Source organism: Typha angustifolia, chromosome 1, assembly GCF_048772165.1.
Source record: "Typha angustifolia cultivar Huaian chromosome 1, ASM4877216v1, whole genome shotgun sequence".
NCBI classification, from domain to species: domain Eukaryota; kingdom Viridiplantae; phylum Streptophyta; class Magnoliopsida; order Poales; family Typhaceae; genus Typha; species Typha angustifolia.
The window spans coordinates 9164867-9191382 of NC_133239.1; the positions used below are offsets into that span (position 1 = coordinate 9164867).

Below are 26516 nucleotides of genomic sequence, written 5' to 3' on the forward strand. Positions count from 1 at the left end.
GTGTTGGGATTTAGTTGTTATTTTATTTAGATTTAATTATATTTTTACCTCATGAAATATGACTGGACATCACACGACACCTGAAGAATAAAATCGTTCAATTTACCCTTGATTTGAAATGTAATTACTCTGCATCTTTCTGAATTGATGACGATTGTTAGGTTTAAAATAGTTCAGGAGCAAATTGTATTCTTTAGTCTTTAAGATCAGATAATTTCTCATGTAGAATAAACCTCTACAATAAATACTTAAATCTTTTTCTTGTAAAGGTTTTCTGATTAGATGTATGTAGTATGAACTATTAAGAAGTAGTATAACTATCTAGTTGACAGTGTACTTCGACCATCTAAATACTTATAGAAGCTGTTTGGTTTCATGTGTTTCAAATGCAGCATCTATAATATTAAACCAATGTAAATAAAAGTTTTATATCTTCCATATAGAATAAACCTCTATAATTTTTCATGTAGAATAAACCTCTATAATAAATACTTAATCTTTTTCTTGGAAAGGCTTTCTGATTAGATGTATGTAGTATGAATTATTAAAAGTAGTATAACTATCTAGTTGACAGTGTACTTCGACCATCTAAATACTTATAGAAGCTGTTTGGCTTCATGTGTTTCAAAATGCAGCATATATAATGTTAAACCAATGTGAAAGAATGTTTTATATCTTCCATATTTTCTTCCAAGCAAGGTATGAGCCAAACTTAGCTCTTAGAAATGACATCTCATGACATTCATAAACTAAAAGCTGATATTTATATTACCCTTTATACATATGCAATTTCTTCAAATACTAAACTAAAAAAATTATAAAAATGTTTTCAACCAAGTCATACTAATACTAAGAGCGTTTTAGTTATTTTAAAAATAAAAATATTTTAGTTATTTTAAAAGTAAAATATCTCTACTTAATAGAATATTCTGACGCTGTTAATTTAAATCTAACTAAAAAATATTTTCTGCATATATTCACTAAATTAAAAGATTTAATTTATAAATAGTAAAAATACAAAGTGTAAATCATAATTATGTTATAAAGCAAGGTATTATATACAAATTTCATTTTCTTCCAAGCAAAATATGAGCGTAACTTAGCCCTTAGAAATGACATCCCATGACATTCATAAACTATAAAGCTGACATTTATATTACCCTTTATACATTTGCAGTTTCTTCAAATACTAAACTAAAAAAATTATAAAAATACATTCAACTAAGTCATACTAAGAACGTTTTAGTTATTTTAAAAATAAGAATATTTTAGTCATTTTAAAAATAAAATATCTCTACTTAATAGAATATTCTGATGGTGTTAATTCAAATCTAACTAAGAGTATCTTTTGCACATATTCACTAAATTAAAGAATTTACTTTGTAAATAGTAAAATTATAAAGTGTAAATCATAATTACATTATAAAACTGGATATTATATACAAATTTTATTTTCTTCCAAGCAAAATATGAGCTTAACTTAGCCCTTAGAAAGGACATCCGGTGACATTCATAAACTAAAAGCTGATACTTATATTACCCTTTATACATTTGCAGTTTCTTCAAATACATGAACCCAGACGGCCACGGTTAATATAACAAAGGATTATGGATAACATCAATATGATTTGAAATTCCATCCTCTTAACACTAACAGAAGAAAAGGCTATATTCTGAAATGACTAGAATAGTAGAAAACTAGGAAATTAACCTCAGTTTGAATTACTACTATTGTCTACTTGACTGTTGGAAGAAAATTTCGATTTCGTCCAAGAGTTTCTTATGCTCGATTTGAAGGTCATTGCAATCTAGATTCTTGTGCAGCATAATATGAATGAGCATGCTGCAAATTTTACCTATATCATCATGGGCAGTGACCACCTTTCCAGAGTTCTCCTCCACATGTTGCATATTGGTACTGTCTTTGTAGACTTGCTTTCTGCAAATCTGAAAGATCATAAATAAATTTTTACTAACCAAAATTAATTGATTGAAAAGAAAGTATAAGTAACATTTCTAAGATAGCCATGCTGTGACACTATCTCTCCAAATAAAATTTCGATTTGTTCCACCGTTCTGCAGTCTTAACTCTACACTGACAAGTGACTCCTAATTTTCCTTGTTGAAAATCACAGTATATATTGGTATGTTTTTGCTATTAATTAGAATGTCGATATGGTGGACTTCATTTAATAAAGAAAAGAAAATAATTATTTATACAAGAGGAGAGGCAAAATGCATGCGGTACTGCACATCAATGGATCAATCTGTGATATGTAGGAGACAATCATGAATATAAAAGATAGCTGACTGTTCAAATTTATTCAACTATAGACTGGTTTTAGATTAGCTTATTCTTGGAGAGGAGACGTAGGAAAATAAGATATTATTTGGAACAGTACATGCTAACTAACCTTTTTAAGAATAGAACTATAAGGTACACACCTGGAACAAGTGATGTAAAGCAGCAACCTGCTCTTGGCTGAGATATTTCTTGGCCATCAGCTCCGTGAAAAGCTTGACAACTTCTGCAGTTACATTTCTAGCAGAAATGTTTTTAATAATTCCAGAGATAAAGGAATTGTTAAACAAAGTTTTGATCCACCCAGGTACTTGGTCCAGTTTGAGCAACGACACAGCAATATGAGCTGCAGACTTCTGCTGATTAGTGAAAGATCTTGATGCCAAACCTGGAGCAGTCAAGGCTATTGCCAATTCCTCCATGACTAGCCTACACCACTTTGTCCCTTTAATTGCCTTCTTCTCTTGCAATCCAAGCTTCTCCCAACATAAAATTGTACCAAAGCAGATGCTACAATTTCTTGCAACATTAATGTCTTCATAAAAAAGGAAACCTTCTGTTACAGACATTATGGATTCTAGGTACCTAAAGGAGCATTTTAGGTCATAATTTTGGTGGATCCTCTGGTCTGAAATTCTTGCAAGCAGTTCCACCAGGCATTGTGAAGCAATTAGCTTGATAAGAGAAGAACCGAAGTGTATCAGCCTGCACAAGTCATGGCATGCTATGCCAAGAACTGATAAAGAGTGAACCTCATTTGAGAATTCAAGAAAGTCCTGCCAGTCCATATTCTCCTCGAAAATCACATGTAAACTGAGAAGAGATAATGTTAGCTCATCTGACACAAATCGTTTCAAGGTTTAAGATGACATTACTAACCTTTCTAAAGAGAAGAAAGATAGTAAAAGAACAAACACCAAGGACTCTCCCAGGGCTGTCTCCTCGTCGTGTTCCACCAAAGCAGGACCTTTTGAACAGGCTGTTTGGACTACACTATCCATCAAAGAAACCAGAGGGCTGCTCAAGATTATGGCTTTTGCTGCTTCTTGGAGAACTTTGTTTGTAGAATGATGCAAGATGAGGCAAAAAATTCCCAATATTACATTGTCTTCTTGACTGCATGACTGGGAAGCTAATTTAGGGTTTAAATACTCCAGAAACTGCAAAAAAAAGTCTTAATATGAGAAAACAACATATTTCTATATTGTGTAAATTTCTCTCAACCTAATCTAAGTCTAAGTTTGCCTTTGGTTGGATCAGTTGCAACGAAGTTCTGGTCCAAAATAAACTAGTCAAAGCCAGGGGATTTCAATCAATCCATTCCCTAGTAAATAAAATGTACCTTTTGTCCTTTACTCTTGATGATATTAATGACTTACTATATTCTCACCAAGTGTCAAAGCATAGCTAGGAGGACAATTGACTTTCAAGTGGGACTTCTAAGATACAAAGACTAGACTCTAGAGTACCTCTACAGTAACTGCAAGCCAGTCATCATCTTGGGAGAGTGTTCTATAGCTTGCTGAATACAGAACATTAAAAACCAAGCGGGAACAGGACACAAAGATCTCTGAAGAGTGTACTGAGTGATGCAGAGAACGAAATGCATCAGCAATGCTGCACAAGCAAAACTGGTCAGAAACATTAGGAAAGATGCTCAAGACTTCTGCCGTGACATTAAGCACACATATGCAATCATCTTCTCTACCTTCTTCTATTTGCTGCCTCAACAATGACACCAGTACTGATGATATATAGCTATCTCCAGAAACAACCAGTCCTGCAATCATTTGGATGTCCAATAACTGAATGCCATCCAAATATACACAACTCTGGGTCTTGTTTGAAAAATAGAATTTGCAAAAATTCAAGACCTGTTGTGACATTGGTTTCATTATTTCTTCTTGCTGAAAGAGCCACTTAAGTGCTATTGGATGGATTCGCATTACCAATAAATCCCACTCCTTTTCAGCTATCAAACGAAACACTGCTTTCTCTGCTTCTGGACTGTATGGTATTGCGTAGCCATATGGAGCACCTCTAACAAAGCCATAAAGATTCACCAGTTGTGTCAGCATCATGGAATCAGTAATTCCACATGAGAAGCTGTTGCTTTTAATAAGGATATATTGCTCTATCGAAGCGAGCATTTGGTTCTCATCAGCAAGCCTGATGGGATTAACAATCAGTAAAGTTATATTGAGATTTCTTAAATAGTGGAGCAAAGTGGCAGATGATAGAGTACCTTTCACCATACAATGAGCTAACATATAAGATTATGAGAGCTGCATGTTGACACGAAACCAGGTTAATGTCTTGCAAGCTCTTCTGCCCAAGTAAATATATCAATTCAAGAGGGTCTGATGGAAGATACATATAAGCATCTCTGATTGCTTGTCCAAAGTCGGTACCTAAAACTTTGTCGATGACAGAGCTAAGCATCAAATATACCCTTGATTTCATATGATCTGATGGAAATAGACCCAGACATCCAAATGATAAACTAAACCAAGATGATGAAGCAAGCATGTCAGCAAACTTCCGTGCCTTGATGTCAGATCCTTTGAGCAAAATTATATGAAAATTTTCAAAAACTCCCAGTAATGCTTCCTCATGTTGCCCATCAAAAGAAACTCTTTGAAGCCAAGGTAAAAGATAGGTTTCACATGTTTCTATGATGCTGTTTTCTATGTCCGTTTTGTGAGAGTTTGGATTGGTATATTCTTCCCGACTATACAAGAGTGCTTCTTTCAGAAGGTAAAGAGAATACAGGAGAAGATCGGAGTATTCATGAGACTTGGTACATGAAGAAATTGCATTTCTTGATGCCTCTTTGATGAGCAATGATAACTTCTGGATATCAAAAGAAGAAGATGACTTCAAAATCTCGACAAATGTTGAGCAGGCTAGAGTGAAGGCTTCAGAACTCATGCCTAGTTCCCCAGTGCTATGCCTTCTGAAGATTTCTGTCAAGGAAACTGCTATTTCTTCTGCTTGAGAGATTGACATGATTCCAGGACAGTTCAAGATACAAGTCCATATGAGCTTTAACACATGTGATTGAACTGGATGAAATGGTATCTCTGCTACGTAATGAAGAACAAAAAGCAGTGTGGGGAATCCTATAGCAAGTCTTTCTTTGAAGATTTCCACTGCATTTGCTAGAAGAGAAAGTACTTGAATGCAAGGAACAATCAAGATATCATTGTTTCCTGCAAATAGCAATGAACAGCTCTACCTTGTGAGCATCTTCAACTATTGCAACTTCAATATGCAGGGTAACATTTAGATCTTTCTATAGATATACTAGGTAAAGACAGAGAAAACTTCTGACCCCGTTACCTGATAGTCTCAGTACTTCAAATACATAATCTGCAATATTTTCATTAAGAAGAGCTTGGATTTGACCGAAACAACTCATATCTGATGATAGGAAATGAAAAATCAAGTCCAATGTGCCAACTTGGACTTCTGTATTAGAAGAAAGCAAGGATCCTTTGATTGCTTCAGCAAACAAACTTATAAGAGGAGTAGGCAACGATGTCTCATTTGATTGCACGGAATCATCAGCTTCTCTAACATCAATATTGTTCTGATCATGCACAAAAAAATTCTCAAAGACACCTCTTTTAGTTAAAACGAGAAGGAATGCTGAGAAGAAAAACCCAGTTAGTCAAATTTTAGAAAAATATGTAGCCTCAAAATGAAACAATTGAATAGAGGACCGGTACATGTGAAAATGCCAGAATTAAATTGAACAGTGATTCATATTCTGACATGGCCAAGAACCAACATATGATAGATATTACTGTCTTCACCTTGTTTTCATGTATAAAGATGACTGTCTTCACCTTTTCAATTATAGTATCTCACATTTCATGTATCAAATGTAAACATAGTTTATTTATTTATACAATCCATAATATATAGAGGCTTTGTAAATGCAAGTATATGTTTAATTTTATTTCATGAAAGGTCATCGAAAATTTTATCTTTGACAAATTGTGCTTTACCAATATCATCATCCCTAAAGGAACAACATTTATCATTGAATACCATTGATTGAAGACTATTCTTGATCTTTCTTAATCTTTTCAACATTATAATCATTAAGGTAAAGCAAGTCTTCGCAATAGCAATCAATTTTTAAATTGCCGAATTTATTAAAGACAACTAACCTCATTGAATATTGCATGATGAAGTTTTTATGCACATTACATCCCTTACAATTATTGAAATCTAGCTAAACTTATCAAACACAATCTCATTTACCTCAACATGTTTTGCTACTTATATGTTTTTCAAAGCAGAGAGTATGAATTGCACATAGAGTCCAAAAAATATGAGAAAATCTTACCTCAAGAAGCATTCCTGCTGTCTTACAAATAGGTGCATTATTCATAACTACTTGAATTACATTATAAGATTCTACCTTTTCAATGATTTTAATAATCAAATTAGAAATAAAAATTTGTTCTTATATTCACAGCCATCAAAACCATAGGGTCACTTACAGTCACTGCTAAAAAATTTAAAAGCAATCTCCTCTGTGCATCAGTCTAACCATCATATATAATGCTCATCCTTTTCTCTCCCCATATGCACTAATAGGGTTTAGCAACATTTCAATATTTGCTTTTTCTTATTAAAGTAATGTAGTTCTCAACATATTATAGCTAAGGGACAAAAATTTAGAAAATATTAGTATTTGCTGCAAATTGAAATGCTCTAACATAATAAGAAAAAAATGAAGGAAAAAAAATAAGGCCGGTCAGTCTAACATTATAAAAACAAAAATTTCAATTTAGGCCCTATCAATATAAAAAAAATGAAAGGCTTTCAAGGAGAGCAGAGAGGCAGAGAGAGAGAGAGATTTCAAAGAAGAAATTCTAATGGAAATTGAAAAGAAGTATATTTGGTCTCAAAGAAGCACAGCTGGAGATCAAAAGAAATGAAAAAGAAGCTACTTGTGGGGTGGAAGGGAGGGAGGCAGAGAAAAAGAGAAAGTCGCTTCCCAATCTCAAGAAACACAGTCGATGTTTGCCGCCCTCAATTTGCTCAACTGCTTGTCCATCACCCTCGATTTGCTCAATCTTTCATCGCACTCGCCGTGCTCAGCCACTCATTGTCATCGCACTATCGTATTCCGATAAGTGAGATTTAGGGCTGAGAGAGTTTTAAAGTTGAAGATTTAGTATATGTGCATAATAATCTTCGCCCTCTAGTAAGGAGGTCTTTAGATTATTTGAGAGAGGAAACCAAGATATGAGACGACAGGAAAAATTCTTATGATTCTTTTGATGGTGCTAAAGTATTAACATTTGTTGATCTCTCAATTGATGAACTGTATTTGGAGATTATAATATTTATTGATGATGAGGATCCACCACCGGCTAAAGATGAATGATCTACCTAATGTTACATTTTTATTTTCTAATGATTGTTAGTTTTTGAACTTTTATAGAACTCAATTACTTAAACATGTTTTTGTAGTTTTGATGGCTTTTTCGAATTTTGTACACCTTTCATTATCTTTCAAGTTTTTCTTATCCCTAAATTAGTATATTCTCATGAATACTTCTTATATCCTAATGTATGTGTATTTAATATTTTACACTATCAGATTGCAAACTTTTGCATGATTTATCAATAATTTGATATATTTTATTTACTTATTTATTTGTTCCACTATGTCCTATGCTATGTCTGTGCCTTTATTTTTTCAAAATTTACCGTGCCGTCATGTTGGTATCGTGTTGAATGTATCCATACTTCATTAGCCATGTCACATCAAGTGTACTGACAAGGCCTAGCCCATGTTTCAAACCCTTTTGGAGTATGGTTAGCTAGTAATGTGAAATTTCCAATGTGCCCATGATAAGACCAAATATATCCTTAGGCAATGTAACTATCATTTCAAAGCATGCATAACTAGAAATAGGCATTCATATCTAGTAAGCTGCACTCCCTATCTATAGGTATGTATTGCTAGCGTAGTAATGCACATTATTGTTTTATAACCATGCACTGTGCAGAAACTACCATGCGTTGCTGCTTTATAACCATGCAATCTGCAAAAACTACCACACATTCTAACCTATAGGTAGGCATTGCTGATAGAGTTACCTGTATTACGTAAGTGTAAATACGTATTTTGTATATAGAGGCCAACATTGCACACATAAGATCAGAAAATAGACACATTTTTCGAAGAAAATGAGCAGAAAAGAAGGGTAATTTTAATTATATTATTTGGGTGTACTCCATCCATCCACTACAAAAGGTATTTGTATCAATTTATATAAGATATCCTGAATTAACACTTCTTATTTTAGTTTTATGAACCCTTTTAATTTGAAATGCATGTCTTATCAAAGAATAATAACACTACTATCCATGATTTACAACTAAGCACCCAAAGCAATTAAATCCAAGTAGAAGTGTAGTATTTAAGCATAAAAGAAATAAGAGTAGCTATAACCATGTTTAGCTCTAAACTGCAAACAAATGCCATGTTTAAGGTACAAAATCCACAAGCAATAATATATATAGATTTAAGCAATAGTATGGAATATAGAATTAATTAAGATCTACATAATGAATGCAGCCGCGAGAAACATCTCCCTGTAACTGACTAAATTACTAATATGAGAAAATAAGCTGATAAGATTGAACCAAGGAATTTTAAATTGCAAATAATTCATAAAGTGGCACTGACCTACACAGTTCATGCGCACATCATTACTTTGGGATTTTAGCAGAGCTTCAAGTGAGAGGTGTAACAACCTCTCTCCAGTAGCTGAGCTATCAGCAACACTGTCATCATAAATATCATCCCATGGTGTAGCTTGCAGGAGAGACATTTTGTAAAGCACAAAAAAAATCTCCCCACGAATCTCTTCACTGCATGAAAGAAAACAAAGGGAATTAGAAGGAAAGGTTGGTTAAAAGGGCACCGCAGAAGCACTATATTTCACCTTGGTAGCTGAAGACCATCTAAAAGGTTGGAGAACAGACTGAATTTATCTCCTATGTGTGCTGCAGGGTTAGCATTTTGGTGAGAAGATAGCAGGACACCGAAACAATGCAGCTGCATTGTAAAACAAAAACCATTTTATAAGTGGAGAAATAAAATACTTGAAAATGTCCACACTTCACAGAACTCATAGTACCAAAATATAAAAATCACTGCAGTATCAGATGCTATACATGGAAGTCTTTAAGTTAGTAATTATAGAATTATAATATGACACAATTACACAGGTGAATATAGTGATGACTGTAATTATATCAAGATTGTCATGTATTGCATCTAATAGAACCCACTCTATTTTAATCAAGAAGATGAGAAGAAGAAAAAAAGAGAGAGCTCATATATAGCGTTCCTACCTCTTGGGGATGAAGGGTATGTTATAAACAAAGATTGCCATGTTATTCCAGAAGAAATGCATTACAAAAGTTAGTCCAGATGTATACGATTAGGTTAGCAACTTTGGAGTTGATGTTCTCATGTATAAATGTGTGCAAATTATGTGATAACTCAAGGCTCTAAAGTATAATTAAATTATGTAGCAAATAAAAGCATTCTCATGTAAACATTTGTGAGAATTATGTGACAAATCAAGACTCTTAGAGGGAAAACATCCACTCTCATTTCAATTTTAATCAGTAAAATTCAAGAGGCTTATATTTCCCAAAAGATAAGAGAATTATCAAACAAAGATTTATCTACAGTAATAAAAATTTCTTGAAACTAATCCACGATATCAAGAAATCAAAGTCCGAACAGTCAGTCTCAACTAAAACTTCTATCCTGCAATCTAACAAAAAAGATGTATTATTAATCAAACACCGCGGCAAATCGGTCACTAGTTCTCTACCGTGTATAGCTGGCGCAAGAGGCACCCCGATGCGAGCAGATCGGCGATCCGGCCGACGAACTCGCCGACGACGTACCAATGATCATCGGCGGCGGCGTTGCATAGGTCGGCGATGACGTCAGCGGCCTGACGGGCGAGGCGGTCGTCAGCGCGGTCGCCGGTGGCGGCAAGGGCGCGGACGAGAGGGGGTACGAGGAGGTGGGGACGGCACGTGCAGAAGAGGAGGTGGCGATTGTGAAGTAGCGCGACGGAGAGCTGGGAGAGGGCGTAGGAGACGTGGTGGGATAAGGAGCTGGGGTCGGAGAGGAGGGTGGAGAGACACGTGAGGCAGATGGCAGCGCCGCTGCCGTCCGCCGCCGCCACCGAGAAGGTCGAGCGGTGGCCCTTCGCGCACGTACGGATCGGAGGCAATTCGTCTACGTCGAGCTCTACTTCCATCGCTTTCCGATGCTTTATTTCTATTCCTCCTTCCTCGTGTCTAAAATCACTACATCGCGCGCGCCTTCGAGGAGCTTTATAAACTGTAGTCCAATCACTCGCTATTTTGGAAACGAGTATGGAAATCCACTCTTGACCTAATCCTATTTAAGCTCAAGTGAAACTCATCTCTTCATTTCGAAGTGGTCGTCACTCGTCAGGTCTCTAATCTCGGCCTACGTTATTTGATGCGACGTCTTCGAGTTCCCACCCGTTTACCCGCGAACTCCCATTTCAAAACCCTCTTTTCGCAAACCGCTGACCAACTGCTCGACGAAGTCCCGCAAAGAGCATTATGGCCCGTTGCGAACATCATCGTCGCCTCCAGTCCTCTCAAAACTATCCGCGACCACCTCCGTTTCGACATCCCTCTTAACCCCGCCACTATCTCCACTGCCATCACCTCTTGCTTGACCTCCCAATCCATAACCCAACTCCACGCCTATGTTGTCTCCTCCGGCTTTGACTCCTATACCTTCATCTCCAATTCTCTGATGACCGTCTACTCCAAAACTGGATCTTTTTATATTGCACACAAGTTGTTCGATGACTTGCCAAACCGAGATGTTGTTTCGTGGAACACCATCCTTTCTGGCTTTGCCGATGCCATTCATGCCTTGGAGTTTGTATCCATGATGGCCCGTGCTGGGGTTCCTTTTGATGCTGTCACTTTGACCACTAGTCTTGCCTTTGCAGCGGACATCAGGGATGTCGAATTTGGGCAGCAATTGCATTCTGTTATTTTGAGATGTGGGTTTTGTGTGGACACATTTGTAATGAATGCTCTCATCACCACATATGCTAGGAGCGAGTTTCTTGATGAGGCTGAGAGAGTGTTTGATGAAATGGTGTTTAAGGACTTGGTTTCTTGGAATGCATTAATTTGTGGTCTTACGCAAGAAGGGAATCATGAGTTGGAGGCAATTCAGCTTTTCCTTAAGATGGTGAGGGAGGAAGGGATGAGACCCGACCGGATATCATTTGCTAGTGTGATACCAGCATGTGGGCACAAGGGGTTGATCAGGTTAGGATGCCAAATCCACTGTTTTGCCGAGAAGGTAGGACTTGCAGCGCATGTATCTCTTTCTAATGTGCTTATCTCAATGTACTACAAGTGTGGCAATCTTGGCTCTGCAGGAACAGTTTTCAAAACCACAAAAGAGCGGAACGTTGTCTCGTGGACTACTATCATTTCTATGGACCCAGATAATGCAATTTCATTGTTTAATGATATGAGACTAGATGGGGTTCAGCCGAATGATGTCACTTTTGTTGCGCTGATCTTTGCCGTGACAAGTGATCATCTGCTAAGAGAAGGCCAAATGATTCATGGGGTTTGTGTGAAAACTGGTATTTTGGCAGAAGTGAATGTGTCAAATAGTCTTATTACCATGTATGCAAAATTGCAGTGTGTGAAGGATTCAAGGAGAATCTTTGATGGGATGGTCTACAAGGAGATAGTCACTTGGAATTCTTTGGTTTCAGGCTATGCACAGAATCAACTATGCAAAGAGGCCCTGGAAATTTTCTCTTCTTTGATCTTACACTTGAAGCCAAATCAATATACATTTGGCAGCATTCTCAGTTCAATTACTACTGCAGAAACAGTGTCTTTAACTTATGGTCAGACATGTCATTGCTGCATAGTTAAGCTAGGTCTTAACACTGATGAATATGTCTCAGGTGCCCTTATTGACATGTATGCTAAGCGTGGTAGCATCGATGAGTCTCAAAAGGCATTTGAGGAGACAGTTCAGAGGAGCCTTATTAGCTGGACAGCCATAATTTCAGCACATGCGAAACATGGAAACTATGAGACTGTAATGAGTCTCTTTGATAACATGGTGAGCTCTGGTATTACTCCTGACAGTGTTGCACTCCTTGCCGTCCTTGTGGCCTGTGGTTGTAAAGGGATGGTTGATAAGGGTCAAGATATCTTTAACTCGATGATGTTGGAGCGCAGGGTTGATCTTTGGCCTGAACATTATGCTTGCCTGGTCGATATGTTGGGGAGGGCAGGGAGATTAGTCGAGGCAGAGGAACTTCTAAAACAAATTCCAACAGGACCTGGGATTTCAGCATTGCAAAGCTTGCTAGGATCTTGCAGAGTCCATGGTAATGTGGAGATGGGGAAGAGGGTGGCGGATCTTCTGATGGAGATGGAACCAGCAGAATCAGGGACCTATGTTCTGATCTCAAACATCTATGCTGAAAAGGGTGAATGGGAACATGTGGCAAAGATAAGAAAGGGAATGAGAGAGAGAGGGGTGAAGAAGGAAGTGGGGTTCAGTTGGGTGGATGCCGGTATCAGAGATTCAATACATATGCATAAATTTTCATCGGATGATATGACACATCCATTGGCAAAAGAGATCTATTCAGTGGCCAATAGTGTGGGTTTAGAAATGAAACTTTTAGATAGTGATATAGAAATGGAAGTGTCTGCTTCATTTGCTTGTTGATTTCTTAGCATTATTTTAACATCATATTTGTTATCATGATTCAAGTCTTAGACTTGCATCAAATTATAGAGAGTCATTGTTTACGATTCCAAAACAAGCATTGAAAGGATGGGCTGAATGTTGACCCATGTGTACAATCCCAAAATGAAGGGCTTCAAGAAGGTGAGAAATTTACCATTTATATCTTTTGGATTAGTATAAATTTGTTTTGGTGTATGTTTGCATCTGCCTAGATGAACTTGAAAGTTGAAACATTTTTAGAGTCTATATAATCCAGTTAAACAATCAAACCTACTTTTGCTTGGCATCTGATAGTTATGCTTTCTGCTTTTCCAAATTGATGAAGCATTACACTCAAAAACATTTCTACCTATGTTCCATCATGGGGTTCATACAGATAGCCCTATAGCAGCAAAAAGGAAATCCCTAGATCTTATTTTTCTTCTTTTCTTTCTTTCCTTTTGTATTTGTTTATTGTTTCCTATTACTTGGTGCATATGGCATTTTGGAAACTTTGATTATCAATTAGCTATATACCCACTGCTTAGAAACTTTGCTTGTTGGTTTAACTTTTGCTGGTATCTTTTCTAGCATATTACAGACTAAACAAAGAGATGACAAAGTCACACGCCAAGGGCATCAAGTCGGTCAAGCAAGAAGGATATATTGGATTTGTTAAGGTACTCACATGGATTTGTGGATTTATTATATTTTGGATTTTATAAAAAATTGGGGTCTTTTACAACTTAATTATATTTTATTTTGCAATTGATAATTAACACTTCACTGTATCAAAATATTTATCAACTCTAGGAAATAATATAAGCAACCTTTTGCGACAACTAATCTCCAACCCATGCATGATGCATTTACAGAAAAAAAGTAAAGTATACACAGCTGATAATCAATTATGCTTGATAACTATAGTTAATATCAAAAGGAAGATTTAATCTTTAAACTTAGATTCCAGCACTAATCCGATCTTTTCCAGATTGTAAGACGGTAATAGAGGAAAAAGCATAACAATTGAGTCATAATAAAACTAGATAAAAAATAAACACAGAAAAATGCTTAATATTGTCTACTCCAAACTCGTATCCTTACGTACAGAGAAAGTTTGTAGTGAATGAACAGCAGTCAACGATTTGCCTTTGCAACACGTTCAATCTCATCCTTCTTCTTGACGGCATAGCTGTTAAAAACATTAAAGTGAGTTGGGTGATAAAAGCAGTAGCCACAAAACCAGCAGTAATAAAAATCACACTGATGAAATTAAGTGCTGACAGGAGGGATGGTAAAATCAAGCAGCACACCGCATCAAAAACCAACAAAAGAACACAAAAAATGCAATAGTACTTGTGTCAATAAGTAATCAAGTCTGTAAAAAAGTGCTAAGCTAAGGGAAAAGTGCATTTTACTTTGACAAGGCTGCAGCATTTAGCGATAAGTGAAAGTTTTTAACTCAATATGACACGACTAAATATAGTCAAAGAGTACAACTCATATCTGCAGTAAAAGATGCAGAGCCCAAATACCTGTTTGAAGAGCCCTTTGCTGCATTTATTAGTTCATCAGCAAGGCATTCAGCAATGGTCTTGATGTTTCTGAAAGCACTCTCTCTGGCACCTGTAGTGAGGAGGTATATTGCCTGATTAACCCGTCTCAGCGGAGAAATATCAACAGCCTGTCGCCTAACAACACCAGCAGACCCAATACGAGTAGCATCTTCTCGTGGCCCACTAAGATCAAAGTAAAATAAAGTAAGCCACTGTCACATTTGATGGTGAAAACCTTACAAAGCAGAGGAAAAAGGCTAGCATATAAAACTGACAAACAGAAGTTCATGGAACCAATCTCAAGCCTGTATAGCAAATCAAAAGTAGAAAAGCTTTTCTTCTTTTGGTACTACAGAGTAACCCATACTGGCTGCACAACATCATATTTCTATCCAGATGACACTATGTTTCATATAACTACAAATATATTTGTATGATATTATGTAGAAGTACCTATCTATTTCAAACCATCTACACAAGACATGAAATACAAGAACATACTGAGTCTTTTCATTAAAAGATGATGTCATCAGGATACACAATTGATACATGAGGTCAGCTGGAAATTAACATCCAAAACTGTTCCGGAGAGCTATAACTATTAAGAAAGTCGTATGGTGAAAGGGATACCATCTTCAACAATCAAATGCTATAGGCAGATGAGATGGAGAAAGGAAAGTTCTTATATACATAGCCCCTTAAAAGAGATCTTCTGAGTTTCTCAGTACTCCTTTGGAGTGGACTGGATTCAACTTTTCCAAGGTCTTAAAAGACTATTAATAAATGATATCACAACAATACAGGCTGCTTCATTGTCCTGAATCAGGTTGAATCATATGGATTGACTGATAGTTGAACCTGTGTATGCACGTGTGAATGATTCAAGCTGTTGTTTAATACTTTAATCTAGTGTCTGTTATAGATGTTTTTGGCAAAACTCAATCATCAAGTGACAAACCTTGAAATGTGACCTTAATTAAGAAACAAATATCATATATTCAATCCATCATAACTATACAGTTTTAAGCAACACAGAACCTGCTAGATTCTTATCCAGTCCTAAATCTTCAATAGAATGATTTAGACCATAGAGAATATAGTCATACACAAAACTATTGCAACTAATCCATGCTAACAATGTTGCTAAGGCCTATAAAATTAACTAAAAAAATATTAGCCCATTGCAATTCAGACAACAGTGGCCTGCCATACCTACAGTCAGATAGCATTAGGCTTTAATCTAACATGATTCTTGAGCAGATTGTGGTGCAAGAAGATTAAACATAAAATATTCTCGATGTGAGCTTATTTTTTTGTTTTCTTTGTGTCAATGGAATTGAAATAAATCAATAACCATCCAAAAGTACCGTACTTTTCAACAGAATGGGTTGTAAAATAATCACCTGTTAATGACAGCATCAACAATCACTTGGATTGGGTTTGCATCAGTAAGCAGATGAATGATCTCCATTGCATGTTTAACTATGCGAACAGCCATCAGTTTCTTCCCATTATTACGGCCATGCATCATCAAAGAATTGGTCAGTCTCTCAACAATAGGGCATTGGGCCTTGCGGAACCTCTTCACTGAATACCTTCCAGCAGTATGAGGAAGATATGTAGCATGCTTTGCAGGGGTAACAGCAATGTAATCAGCAAGTGAAATGTCACTGACCTGTAGTAAGACATTTGAGAAATACAAGAACATGTTAAGTCCAAATCCCATCTCCACAATTTTTTCTTTTTATTTTCTTCTGGATAAGCACTCAAAATGGGATCCTTTCTGGAGACCTAATACAGGTAAGTGAAACAAGACATTCGAGAAATACAACATATTAAGTCCAAAAATCCAAATCCAGTCTCCACAATGTTTTCCTTTTATTTTCTTCTGGAGAAGCACTCAAACAGGAGTCCTTTCTGGAGGCCCATTAAAGATGTAAAAGGAACCTCAGGAAAAACTAAAATAAGGGCTATAATTGTAACATCAGAAATGAAAGAAACTAAGATGCAGCTTGTTTGCTCTCTGATGCAAATCCTGTATCAATAACAGATAATCATTTACAGATATTCAACAAGAAAAAAAAAAGTTTAATTCTAAGAAACCCTAAAGAACAAAGTATCCTACTTTAAAATAATAAAATAATTGAATGAATTGCAAGCTTTCAGATCAAACCATCCCAGTTATAGGATGTAATATCGACTTTTAAAACCAAAAGAGGCAATGAAGGAATAATTACCATATCATAATGAAACATATACTTTACATATTATCTCTTAGCTCTAAAACAAATTTACATCAGAATATAGATCTCTCAACATCAATATGAGACATTCAATGACGAATATTTCTTTTTTCCATTTATCAACACCAAGTGAAAACTGAGAATAAAATTAAGCAGTATATCCCTTAAAACATCTTCCTTTTCCTTAATATTCTCAGTTATGGGACATCCTCACTAATCATCAGTCTCTTTTTTCTTTAAATTTTCCCATTTTCCCCACCACTACCAAATCCACCCAAGCACTAGAAAATCTACAAGACTACCCTGCTCACCACATCAAGAAGCCATGCTTGCGATAGTGGAGATCTCTAGGCAACAGAAAACTATCAATTGCACCAAAGTAACCAGTAAACCCGCGTGATTAAACCATAAAGGCATCACAAGGGGGAACCAACATGCTGATAAATTAAGTCCAAGAATTCCGTACCATATCAAACTAGTCTCCTAATGGAGCTCAGAAACGCTAGAACCGTAAATAATAGGAGAGAAGAGAAGGATATACTTGCACTTCATCGAAGGACCACCGATCGAACAGCTTGACTTCGGGCTCAGCCATCATTGTCGCCACTGATACCACGAGAAAGCTCGCGAGAGGAAGCGGGAAACGAGGCTGACGGAGAAGTGGGGAGTGAAAACCCTAGGTTCCACGGTATTTTATTAAATATCTACTATAGTTGTTAGGCAAATACTTCAATTCACCTTTAAAATTTATAATCTTAATCCAACGGCTATAATAGCCAGTTTTCGGTACCAATTCCAAAACCACATTACTTTAAAAAAAAGAGCATATTAGTTAAAAAAATTAATTACGTGTGCCTAACTTTCCAATTTTCTTGTTATACCCTTGATAATCTTAACCATTAGATCTTCATCAATGAAAATCTTAACCATTAGATCTTCATCAAAGTGATTGATAAACAATTAACTTTACGGTACGGAAGAATCGCTCTACATTTTTTTTTCTTCTTTCGTTAAGCTTTATCTCTTAAATATAATTATTCCTTAATTATAGGAGATATCATTTAATATTAAATAATTTAAATTTGATTATTTGGAGATAAACTTTAATTTAAATATAATTCTCTATCTCTATCTATTAAAATTCAATTTAAATCAATCTTAAACTAATAGGAGATATATGTAAATAATAAAAAATAATCAAAAAGATAAAATATAATTAAATTTTCATCAAGTTAATTATAAAAGACATCAATACCCTTATTTTGATATATATATACATTACTCTCAGTTAATGATATATATGTCTTTTACTTAATAAAATATTAAGATAATATAATTGTTAAAAAATAATGTGCAAGATTATATATCTAAAAAGAATTACCTACTGAACCGGTAATTTTTTTCATTCCTATTATACCCTTAAAGATCTCAACCGTTAGATCTTCATCAAATTAATTGATAAAGAATTAATTATATTGCACGGAAGAAACCCTCTAGTTGTTAACTACTAAGGTAATTACACTTGCACAATAAACTTTTACGTATTCTCACAATGATTTGCAGCATAAAGCATTTTAATTTTTTAACCCATTATCAAATTATAATTTTGAATCTTTTTTAACTAATTTAGCCCTAACAAATCTAAAAAGTACCGTAGTATTCTAAAAAAAATATCACACATTACCTATATAATTTATATGTATTGTATATGCAAAATATACACTCTAATTTTTAATAATATATATATCGAGATTTCAAAATAAAAACCACGAATTACCTATATAATTTATATATATTGCGGCACGCTCTAATTAAAAAAAATGTCATGCATCACCTATGTAACATATATATAGCAACACAATATCTATGCAAAATGTACACTGTAATTTTCAACAATGTGCTCATCGAGATTTTAAAAATAAAAACGTTACGCCTCACCTATGTAATTTATATGCATCATATATGCAAAAGGTATGCTCTAATCAAATGGTTGGATTGAGTTAGAGAAAGAGTAAATTAGTTTAAATTAGTAAAAAATATCTAAATTTGCAATTTGATAATAGGAGGGCCTGCCAATTAAAAAACTAAGAGCTTTTTACGGCAAAACGCCCCTTTCTCATAGATATTCATGTTTATTTATTTAGTTTGAGACTTCATGTTTATTTTTCGTGGCAAGTTTGTTTTTGATAAAAGAAATCTCAAGAAATTGATTTAAAAAACATTATATTTTTAGCTTTTATTATCATTTACATCCTAAGTTTATAATATTTATGAATCGATCCAGCATTATGAAATTAATTCTTAAAAACACGAGTTAAACTCAACCAAATAGCTTAGAGATAGTAATTCATGCATAACCTACCGCAATTCATAAATCCTAGATTTTCAACGATTCTCTAGTGAACCTCTAATCTTTGATTCTAAATTTCCTTGGTCCATAGCCATAATCTTCTTGAGACACAATCGTCGGTGATCACTGAAAGCCTTTAGATCTCCAAATAATTCCTCTCAGGCCCAATGGAGAGAGCAAGAGAGATAACAACAACAAACCTTTTCTACATAAGGAAAAACACTCGAATTGCAAGTTCTTGACAGAAAACCCATCTTAAATCACTCAAGATCAATCTAATACACTTAGTTAGGATCTTTTCTTATTGCATTAGGTGTTTATTTTTATTAAAATAAAATTCCTATAGGTCGCGTTCGAATGTAGGAGGGATCGCGTTCGAACGCCCTTATCAACGCCTGCATCAGGTTCGCAAATACAAAGAACAAATATTGTGCGTTCGAACGCGATCAGGCGAGTTCGAACACCCATGTTCGAACGCCTGTATCGCATTCGCACATCTAGAGATGGAGCTTTTTGAGTGCGTTCGAACGCGATCAACAAGAATCCTCCAAAATTAGGGTTTCATATTGTTTTAGGCCTTGTTGGCTAGCCTCTATAAATATGTGGATGGCAGCCAACTTCATTATGAATCGTATTATTCATTTCTTGCTTCCTATCTTCTCTCTGGACTTCTCCCTCCTCCCTCTTCATTATCTTTCCACCTCTACCATTGACAAAGTTTCTCCTAACTTCTAATCCCCCTTGATTGTCGATCACCCCTCTTCTTTGGGATCTCGACCATTTCGTTCCCTTCGTCTACTTCCCTTAATCACATCCACAATCCACCCTCATCAACATACCATCCATAACTCTAACATCCACTTCACCCCTCACCACCACTATCACTCATGTTCTATCATGTTTTCGTCCTAGATGTAGTTTGAATCTGCAAAGGACATAAATACAAAAGTTGTAGATCAGAAAGTTATGGATCTAACCCAATTAGTTTTGTAATTTTTTGACTACTAGAGAATATTTGACAAATATTTTTCCACGATTACATGGACTGCTTTTTATAATAAATTCAGATCTTAAAGAATTGTTCCATAGCCGATCTTTTGGTACATGATATGATCTCCTCTTAGTTAAGGTTCGATCTCTTCAGAAGTTAGGGTTCTAACGTATCTAGTTTCACAAGAATTTGACATCTAGATGAAAAAGTATTAATAAAATAGTAGAGTAGGGTAAAATAGGGTAAAATAGTAAATAGTTGACGTTACGGCAGTTCTCAAAGCGTGGTGGACTACCAAGGGTGGTGGTGGATAGCCATAAGGTAGAGTGGCTACTATTAGAGGAAGGTGGCTAGGATTTGGAAGATCGAAATGCTTCTATGGCTACGATCTAATGACTACGGTAAAAGGTAAGGATGAAAATATTAAGTTGGCTAAACTCAGATTCATTCCATGATAATGATCAACACATGTTCACTAAATAGGAGTAAAAATCCCTAGTAGATCGGATTCATATACAAATTATCTGATTTATTTAAAATTTAAAATAATAAGATAAAGCTAACTAACTAACTTGACCCAACTTAAACATATGTGATCTGATCGTAATAATCCGACACCTTGTCCTCAAGGTGACTAGTATACTAATTTACGTCATGCTCGTTGGCCCACGAGTCTACATGCAGATATGACTCAATTCGATAGCGCGGCCTACCAATTTGTTCCACTAGTTGTCCTCGAGCTCCAAGTCATGTTCATGGCCTCCCAACTGGTTCACTCAAATTTAGTATGCATCAAGATACGTGCACTTTATCTCTTCCACTAAATACCGAAAATGTAACACCTCCGTCAGGCACGAGCACGTGCACGCCCATGTGCCCACACGGCATGCACAGCGCACGCGATAGGACGGGTGGAACTCATCACGTGCAAATATGCACGTATGATCACATAATCTATCATAAAATAAGTCATGATATCATCAAGTTAAACTTATTACAATATCCATATATATATCCACAACAATTATACTAGACAGCTACATAATATGGCAGGCTCACATAGGCCACAAGAAACCATCAAGATACAACTAAAATCGCTAATACATGAGTACACTATAATCCAACATGTACTATACAATTCATCGTCTGAGATAATCGAGTACAAATATCCAATAATGGTACAACTCAATATCTATATAAATTATCTTCTATACTGTCTCACATCTATAGCTCACATCCTCTTTAGTCTAAAATATCTTCTTATTATATCTCAAGTCGTTATCTCATATCATATATCTTGAGGGGGTTAGAAAAGAAATAAAAAAGTCATGATCTAAAGACTCAGTAAACCTTACCATAAATTAGTGATGTCAAATAGAAAGTAAATTATATACTAGATAATATGAATCAGAGAAAAACATAATATCATATATGAGTATGTATATATGTATCCTCCATAACATCTATATAAATAAAATCAATATTATCTCATAAATAAGTATATTATATCATCAACGAAAAATATATCTCATGATAAAATTATAATATAACACTCACTGAATATAACAATATATGGTGTATAACAATTATGATCCAATGATACTAGTCTCATCAGTAATGATGCATGATGCATGCTAACTACTAGATAATCATATATATCAGAGTTAGATATAATCCACATATCTCTCACTACCATTATTATTTGTCTCAACTCTGAATATCAACCATCATGCTAGACCATGGTATTTGACTCTAAACTCGATACTCATCATGCTACAAGCTCAAAGCATACCCTGCTAAATGCTAAGGTATCTCTGAAGATAATCATACCCTGTCATACGCTAAGGATATCTCTAGAGATAATCATAGCCTATCAAATTCTCAGTAATAATCACACCATATCGTATGCTAAGAGTATATCAATGAAAGTTATACCCTATCATACGCTAAAAGTACAACCATTAGTCATCACTATACTATGTCATACGCTAAGAGTATGTCCAATACTAATCCGAACCAAATACTATTCTACCCATCACATCGCATATATATGTATTCTTATAATTTTTTAACACATAATAGATCATATGCATATATCCAGTATTATAATAGATCATGCAACTCAGAAATTTAGATGGTAAAGAGGCCAAGAAAAGATAAACAATGTATTAACACATGCATCCCCACACTAGTCTATTATATGTATACTAATGCTAGAGATCGTCTCGACATAAACTCATAACAGTATAGTCATAAGAAATATGACTTAACTACTTATGCCAAAGTGCGCAACTAAATCTTGACTTTTGAGTTTCATTGTTCAAGATCTCATTATAGGAAGCAACAATATCTAAAGCATAAAGATTATCCAAAATAGATAGAAAACCAAAAGTAACATGATTAGAGTTTTGATACAAACCAAACTTTCTATCTTCAAAGTAATAAGCAAAACTTAATTTGTCCAATGCAAAAATAAAAAGACAGTATGACAAAAGTATCAAACAAATCTAGATACAAGCTAGTTTTCAAAAGTAATCTAATCTAAAATGCCTTATAGCTTCAACTTCTGCCTTGTTTCCATCGCCCACACAAATGTATCTTTTACTATCATTTAGCTTTCAGTAACTTCAGCAACGCTACATAGACAGAGAGATGTGAGTAGTTGCACTTGAATTTATCTACCATGTGTTTATTAAAATTGAAACTGCATTAACTTCTATACAAACAAATTGATATTTGATACTTTTCTTGGCATGCCATGCTGATAATTGGTACAATTCTTCTTCACATGCCCTTCAAATCCATATAAGAAATAGCCATTCTTATTTTCTTTATTCGACTTCCATCTGATAATCGATATCTTGTCCTTAATGGGTTTTTTCTATGAACTTGTAAGTATTTGAATTGCCCTTACATTTTTGTTTCCTTTTTCTCCTTAGAGATAGAAGCAATGTTTGCGATTTCACTCTTGTCCGACTTCAACCTCTTTTCCTCTTTAACATAGTGCAAGATGAGTTTATTAACTGTCCATGATTCTTTTAAATAGTTGTAACTCACCTTAAATTGTCTGAATGAGGTGGGAAGAGAGTTAAGGGCCAAAAAGACTAGCATATCATCCGATATATCTAGCTTATGTCCCTTCAGTTTTAAAGCATCATTTCAAGAATGTGCTCCCTGAATTGCTCTTATTATTAGACTTCATTGTGTAGAGTTTATTTAATAGAATGTCTACTTCATCTTTCTCATTTCTAACAAACCTTTGCTTAAATTCCTTAAGATAGTCTTTAGCAAGAGCATAATGAGAAACCGATCCCTTCAAACTTTCAGGAATGGTCTTTTACATGGCTTGGAGACAAGCGATTTGACCTAGTCCACCGTACATGTGCATTTTGTTTCGTTTTAGAATTATTTTCAACAAGCACAGCTAGTTTACCTGCAACATTATGTTACGATCCGACCATATGGGTTAAGTCGAGTCGAGTCAAGTCAAGTCGAGTCAAATTAGTTACCTAGCTTCATCTTTCTGTTTTGAATTTTAAATAAATCGGATAATCCGCTTGTGGATCCGATCCGCTAGAGATTAGTTATTTAGATTTATCTTTCTATTTTAAATTTTAAATAAATCGGATAATCCGCATGTGGATCTGTTAGGGATTTTACTCCTATAAATAGGGGTGGGCATGAGTTGATAATAATCATCATCGAGAGAAATCTGAGTTTATGATACGAGCTCCCCTTAGGCTAAGGTTCAATGTCGTCGTCGGATCTAGTTTTAGGTAAATCGACTGTGGGGATCTCAAGATATCATCTGATTAAGGGACAAAGGTCAAGGCGGTTTGTTTTGGATCCGTGAATTGAGGCACGTGATCCTAGATGATGGTGGTTGGAGGTGGACTAGCGTTAATAGGGTGCCACCGACGAAAAGTGGTGGAAGGGTTATGGTTGATGGAAGGGTTAGGGCAAGTATTGGATAGATTGGAAGAAAGGGGAGGAGAAGGCCAGCCTAAGGGACTAGAGTAATTGGCCGGTCAAGAGGTTAGAAGCGACATCACCGGAGATTGAGAGAACGGGAGCAAAGAAGACGAAGGAGGCAAGGCAAAACTCAATTCTCAATAATCAATCATGACCTCTGGTTGCCATCCACATCCTTTTAGCCTCAGCGATATCATTGCCTAGAGGTTAGATACATACGTGTATCTAGGGGTTTTTTAAACATGTTTTAGGATCTTCTAAGAATACTATTAGGAATCAAAATCAAATTCAGCAAACAAAACAGGTAAAATGGAAGATTATCCAAGTCCCCGCTTGGATTCTAGCATCACCTCCTGCCCACACAAAAATGAAGTATTCCTTGCACCCTCCTACCTTTACTATTCATAATAAATATAATTAAGTACACAGAACAATTCGCTCAGAATAATACAACTACACAAATAAAAGTCGTGGTATTCAACTCTTATTATGTATCTCTCCGTCCTTTTAATTTTAGTCTCCCGAACGTGTTGTATTCTGGATCGTTAACGGTCGTCGGCTGATGGATAATAAGACGAAGTCAACCCAAAGAAGTACAAAAGAATATTAATTCTGAAAACATAATAAATGCAGGCATCTCCGGCAAAAGACTTTTTCGGTCAAAGGAAGCAAAAGTTTGGTTGGTATTCTGCACCTTCCTGTGTAGGTGTGAATACGGATCGAATAGTGCTCAATCCATATCCGTATGAATTCGGATACGGATATTAGATGGATAGCGAAATTAAAAACCATATCCTAACTAAACGAATACGGATAATTTTCGGATAAAGGATCGGATCATAAACGGATATTGATTAAATTTAAAATAATTATAATATTTTATTTAAATATAATTAACACAAAATTATTAAGAATTTTATAACAAATTATTTTTTTGTATGTCAAATATATAAAATTAGAGAAATTAATCTTTATAAATAATATATAACGTATTATTAATAATAATATTAATACTTACTATTTAAATAAGCAAATTAAAAAATTGTAAATCATTTAAAAAAATATGCGGATAAACGGATATCCGATATCCATATCCGAATCCGAAAAATATATCCGACCCGTATCCGAATCCGTATCCGAATTTTATTCAAAAATTCTATCCGTATCCGAATCCGAATCCGAATCGGATAGAAATTTTTTATCCGAATCCGATCCGAGTCGGGTCGGATAGCGGGTCGGGTCGGAGTTAATCCGACCTGTTTTCACCCCTATTCCTGCGGCATTGTCCACATTTTTTTCGGGTACTTTTTCTATGACCAAGGAAGTCACGAATTTATGAAAAAAAGTATTTAGTGGTTTGGATAATTTAGCTCAATAGCTAAGTTCGGTTGATAAATTATCAGTACGAAAGCTTAAAGCAATATATCAACAGTATATACTTTGGAATAATAGTCCGGCGATGCTAGGGGTGAAAACGGGTCGGATAAAATCCGATCCGACCCGCTATCCGATCCGATTCGGATCGGATTCGGATAGAAAATTTCTATCCGATTCGGATACGGATTCAGATACGAGTTTTTGAAAAAAATTCGGATACGGATTTGGATACGGGTCGGATATATTTTTCAGATTCGGATACAGATATCGGATATCCGTTTACCCGCATATTTTTTTAAATGATTTACATTTTTTAGTTTACTTATTTAAATAGTAGATATTAATATTATTACTAATAATACATTATATATTATTTATAGAGATTAATTTCTCTAATTTTACATATTTGACATATAAAGAATTTATTTGTTGTAAAACTCTTAATATTTTTGTGTTAATTATATCTAAATAAAATATTATAATTTTTTTTAAATTCAATCAATATCCGTTTAAGATCCGATTCTCTATCCGAAAATTATACGTATCCGTTTAGTTAGAATATGATTTTAAATTTTGCTATCCGTCTAATATCTGTATCTGAATCCGTATCTAGATTAAAAATATGGATCTAGATATGGATTGGGTACTATCCGATCCGTATCCGAACCGTTTTCACCCCTAGGCGATGCACATAGCCTTAAGTTTAGACTTTACGACTTAGTATATTACTAAAGTATGGTAGATAGGGCCTTAGTGCTTCTATATCTAGGGAGTTGGCCCTTTGTTTAGCCCATATTTCGCCTTCGGGCTCTTGAATGATAAATAAAAACTTCGATGCTACTTATTTTATATTTTTCTAGCTTTGATACTATTTATTGTGTGAAATTTAACATTGAAGCTTTTTCG

The 26516-nt window shown here is 35.2% G+C and overlaps 3 protein-coding genes across 5 annotated transcripts; 1 reads left to right on the forward strand and 2 right to left on the reverse strand.

Moving 5' to 3' along the window:
• Positions 1-1538: 1538 nt before the first annotated feature.
• LOC140765925 (protein PUTATIVE RECOMBINATION INITIATION DEFECT 1) lies at positions 1539-10742 on the reverse strand. 2 transcript variants are annotated; one of them, XM_073105262.1, is made up of 9 exons: positions 10183-10742; positions 9280-9392; positions 9021-9205; positions 5645-5953; positions 4548-5514; positions 3772-4471; positions 3182-3462; positions 2446-3115; positions 1539-1947 (listed from the first exon to the last, which is right to left on the reverse strand). In XM_073105262.1, the coding sequence occupies exons 1-9, from the start codon at positions 10618-10620 to the stop codon at positions 1729-1731; spliced, it is 3882 nt and encodes a 1293-aa protein (XP_072961363.1). In that variant the 5' UTR covers positions 10621-10742; the 3' UTR covers positions 1539-1728. The 2 variants fall into 2 exon arrangements, with proteins under 2 accessions (XP_072961363.1, XP_072961371.1); XM_073105270.1 differs by lacking the exon at positions 5645-5953.
• On the forward strand, positions 10700-13834 carry LOC140765940 (pentatricopeptide repeat-containing protein At4g32430, mitochondrial-like). 2 transcript variants are annotated; one of them, XM_073105290.1, is made up of 2 exons: positions 10700-13283; positions 13723-13834. In XM_073105290.1, the coding sequence occupies exon 1, from the start codon at positions 10848-10850 to the stop codon at positions 13119-13121; it is 2274 nt and encodes a 757-aa protein (XP_072961391.1). In that variant the 5' UTR covers positions 10700-10847; the 3' UTR covers positions 13122-13283; positions 13723-13834. The 2 variants fall into 2 exon arrangements, with proteins under 2 accessions (XP_072961391.1, XP_072961383.1); XM_073105282.1 differs by having other exon boundaries at positions 13713-13802.
• A 214-nt stretch (positions 13835-14048) lies between these two features.
• On the reverse strand, positions 14049-17620 carry LOC140761788 (small ribosomal subunit protein uS7). Its single transcript, XM_073099286.1, has 4 exons — positions 17462-17620; positions 16081-16352; positions 14657-14860; positions 14049-14313 (listed from the first exon to the last, which is right to left on the reverse strand). The coding sequence occupies exons 1-4, from the start codon at positions 17516-17518 to the stop codon at positions 14259-14261; spliced, it is 588 nt and encodes a 195-aa protein (XP_072955387.1). The 5' UTR covers positions 17519-17620; the 3' UTR covers positions 14049-14258.
• Positions 17621-26516: the final 8896 nt, after the last annotated feature.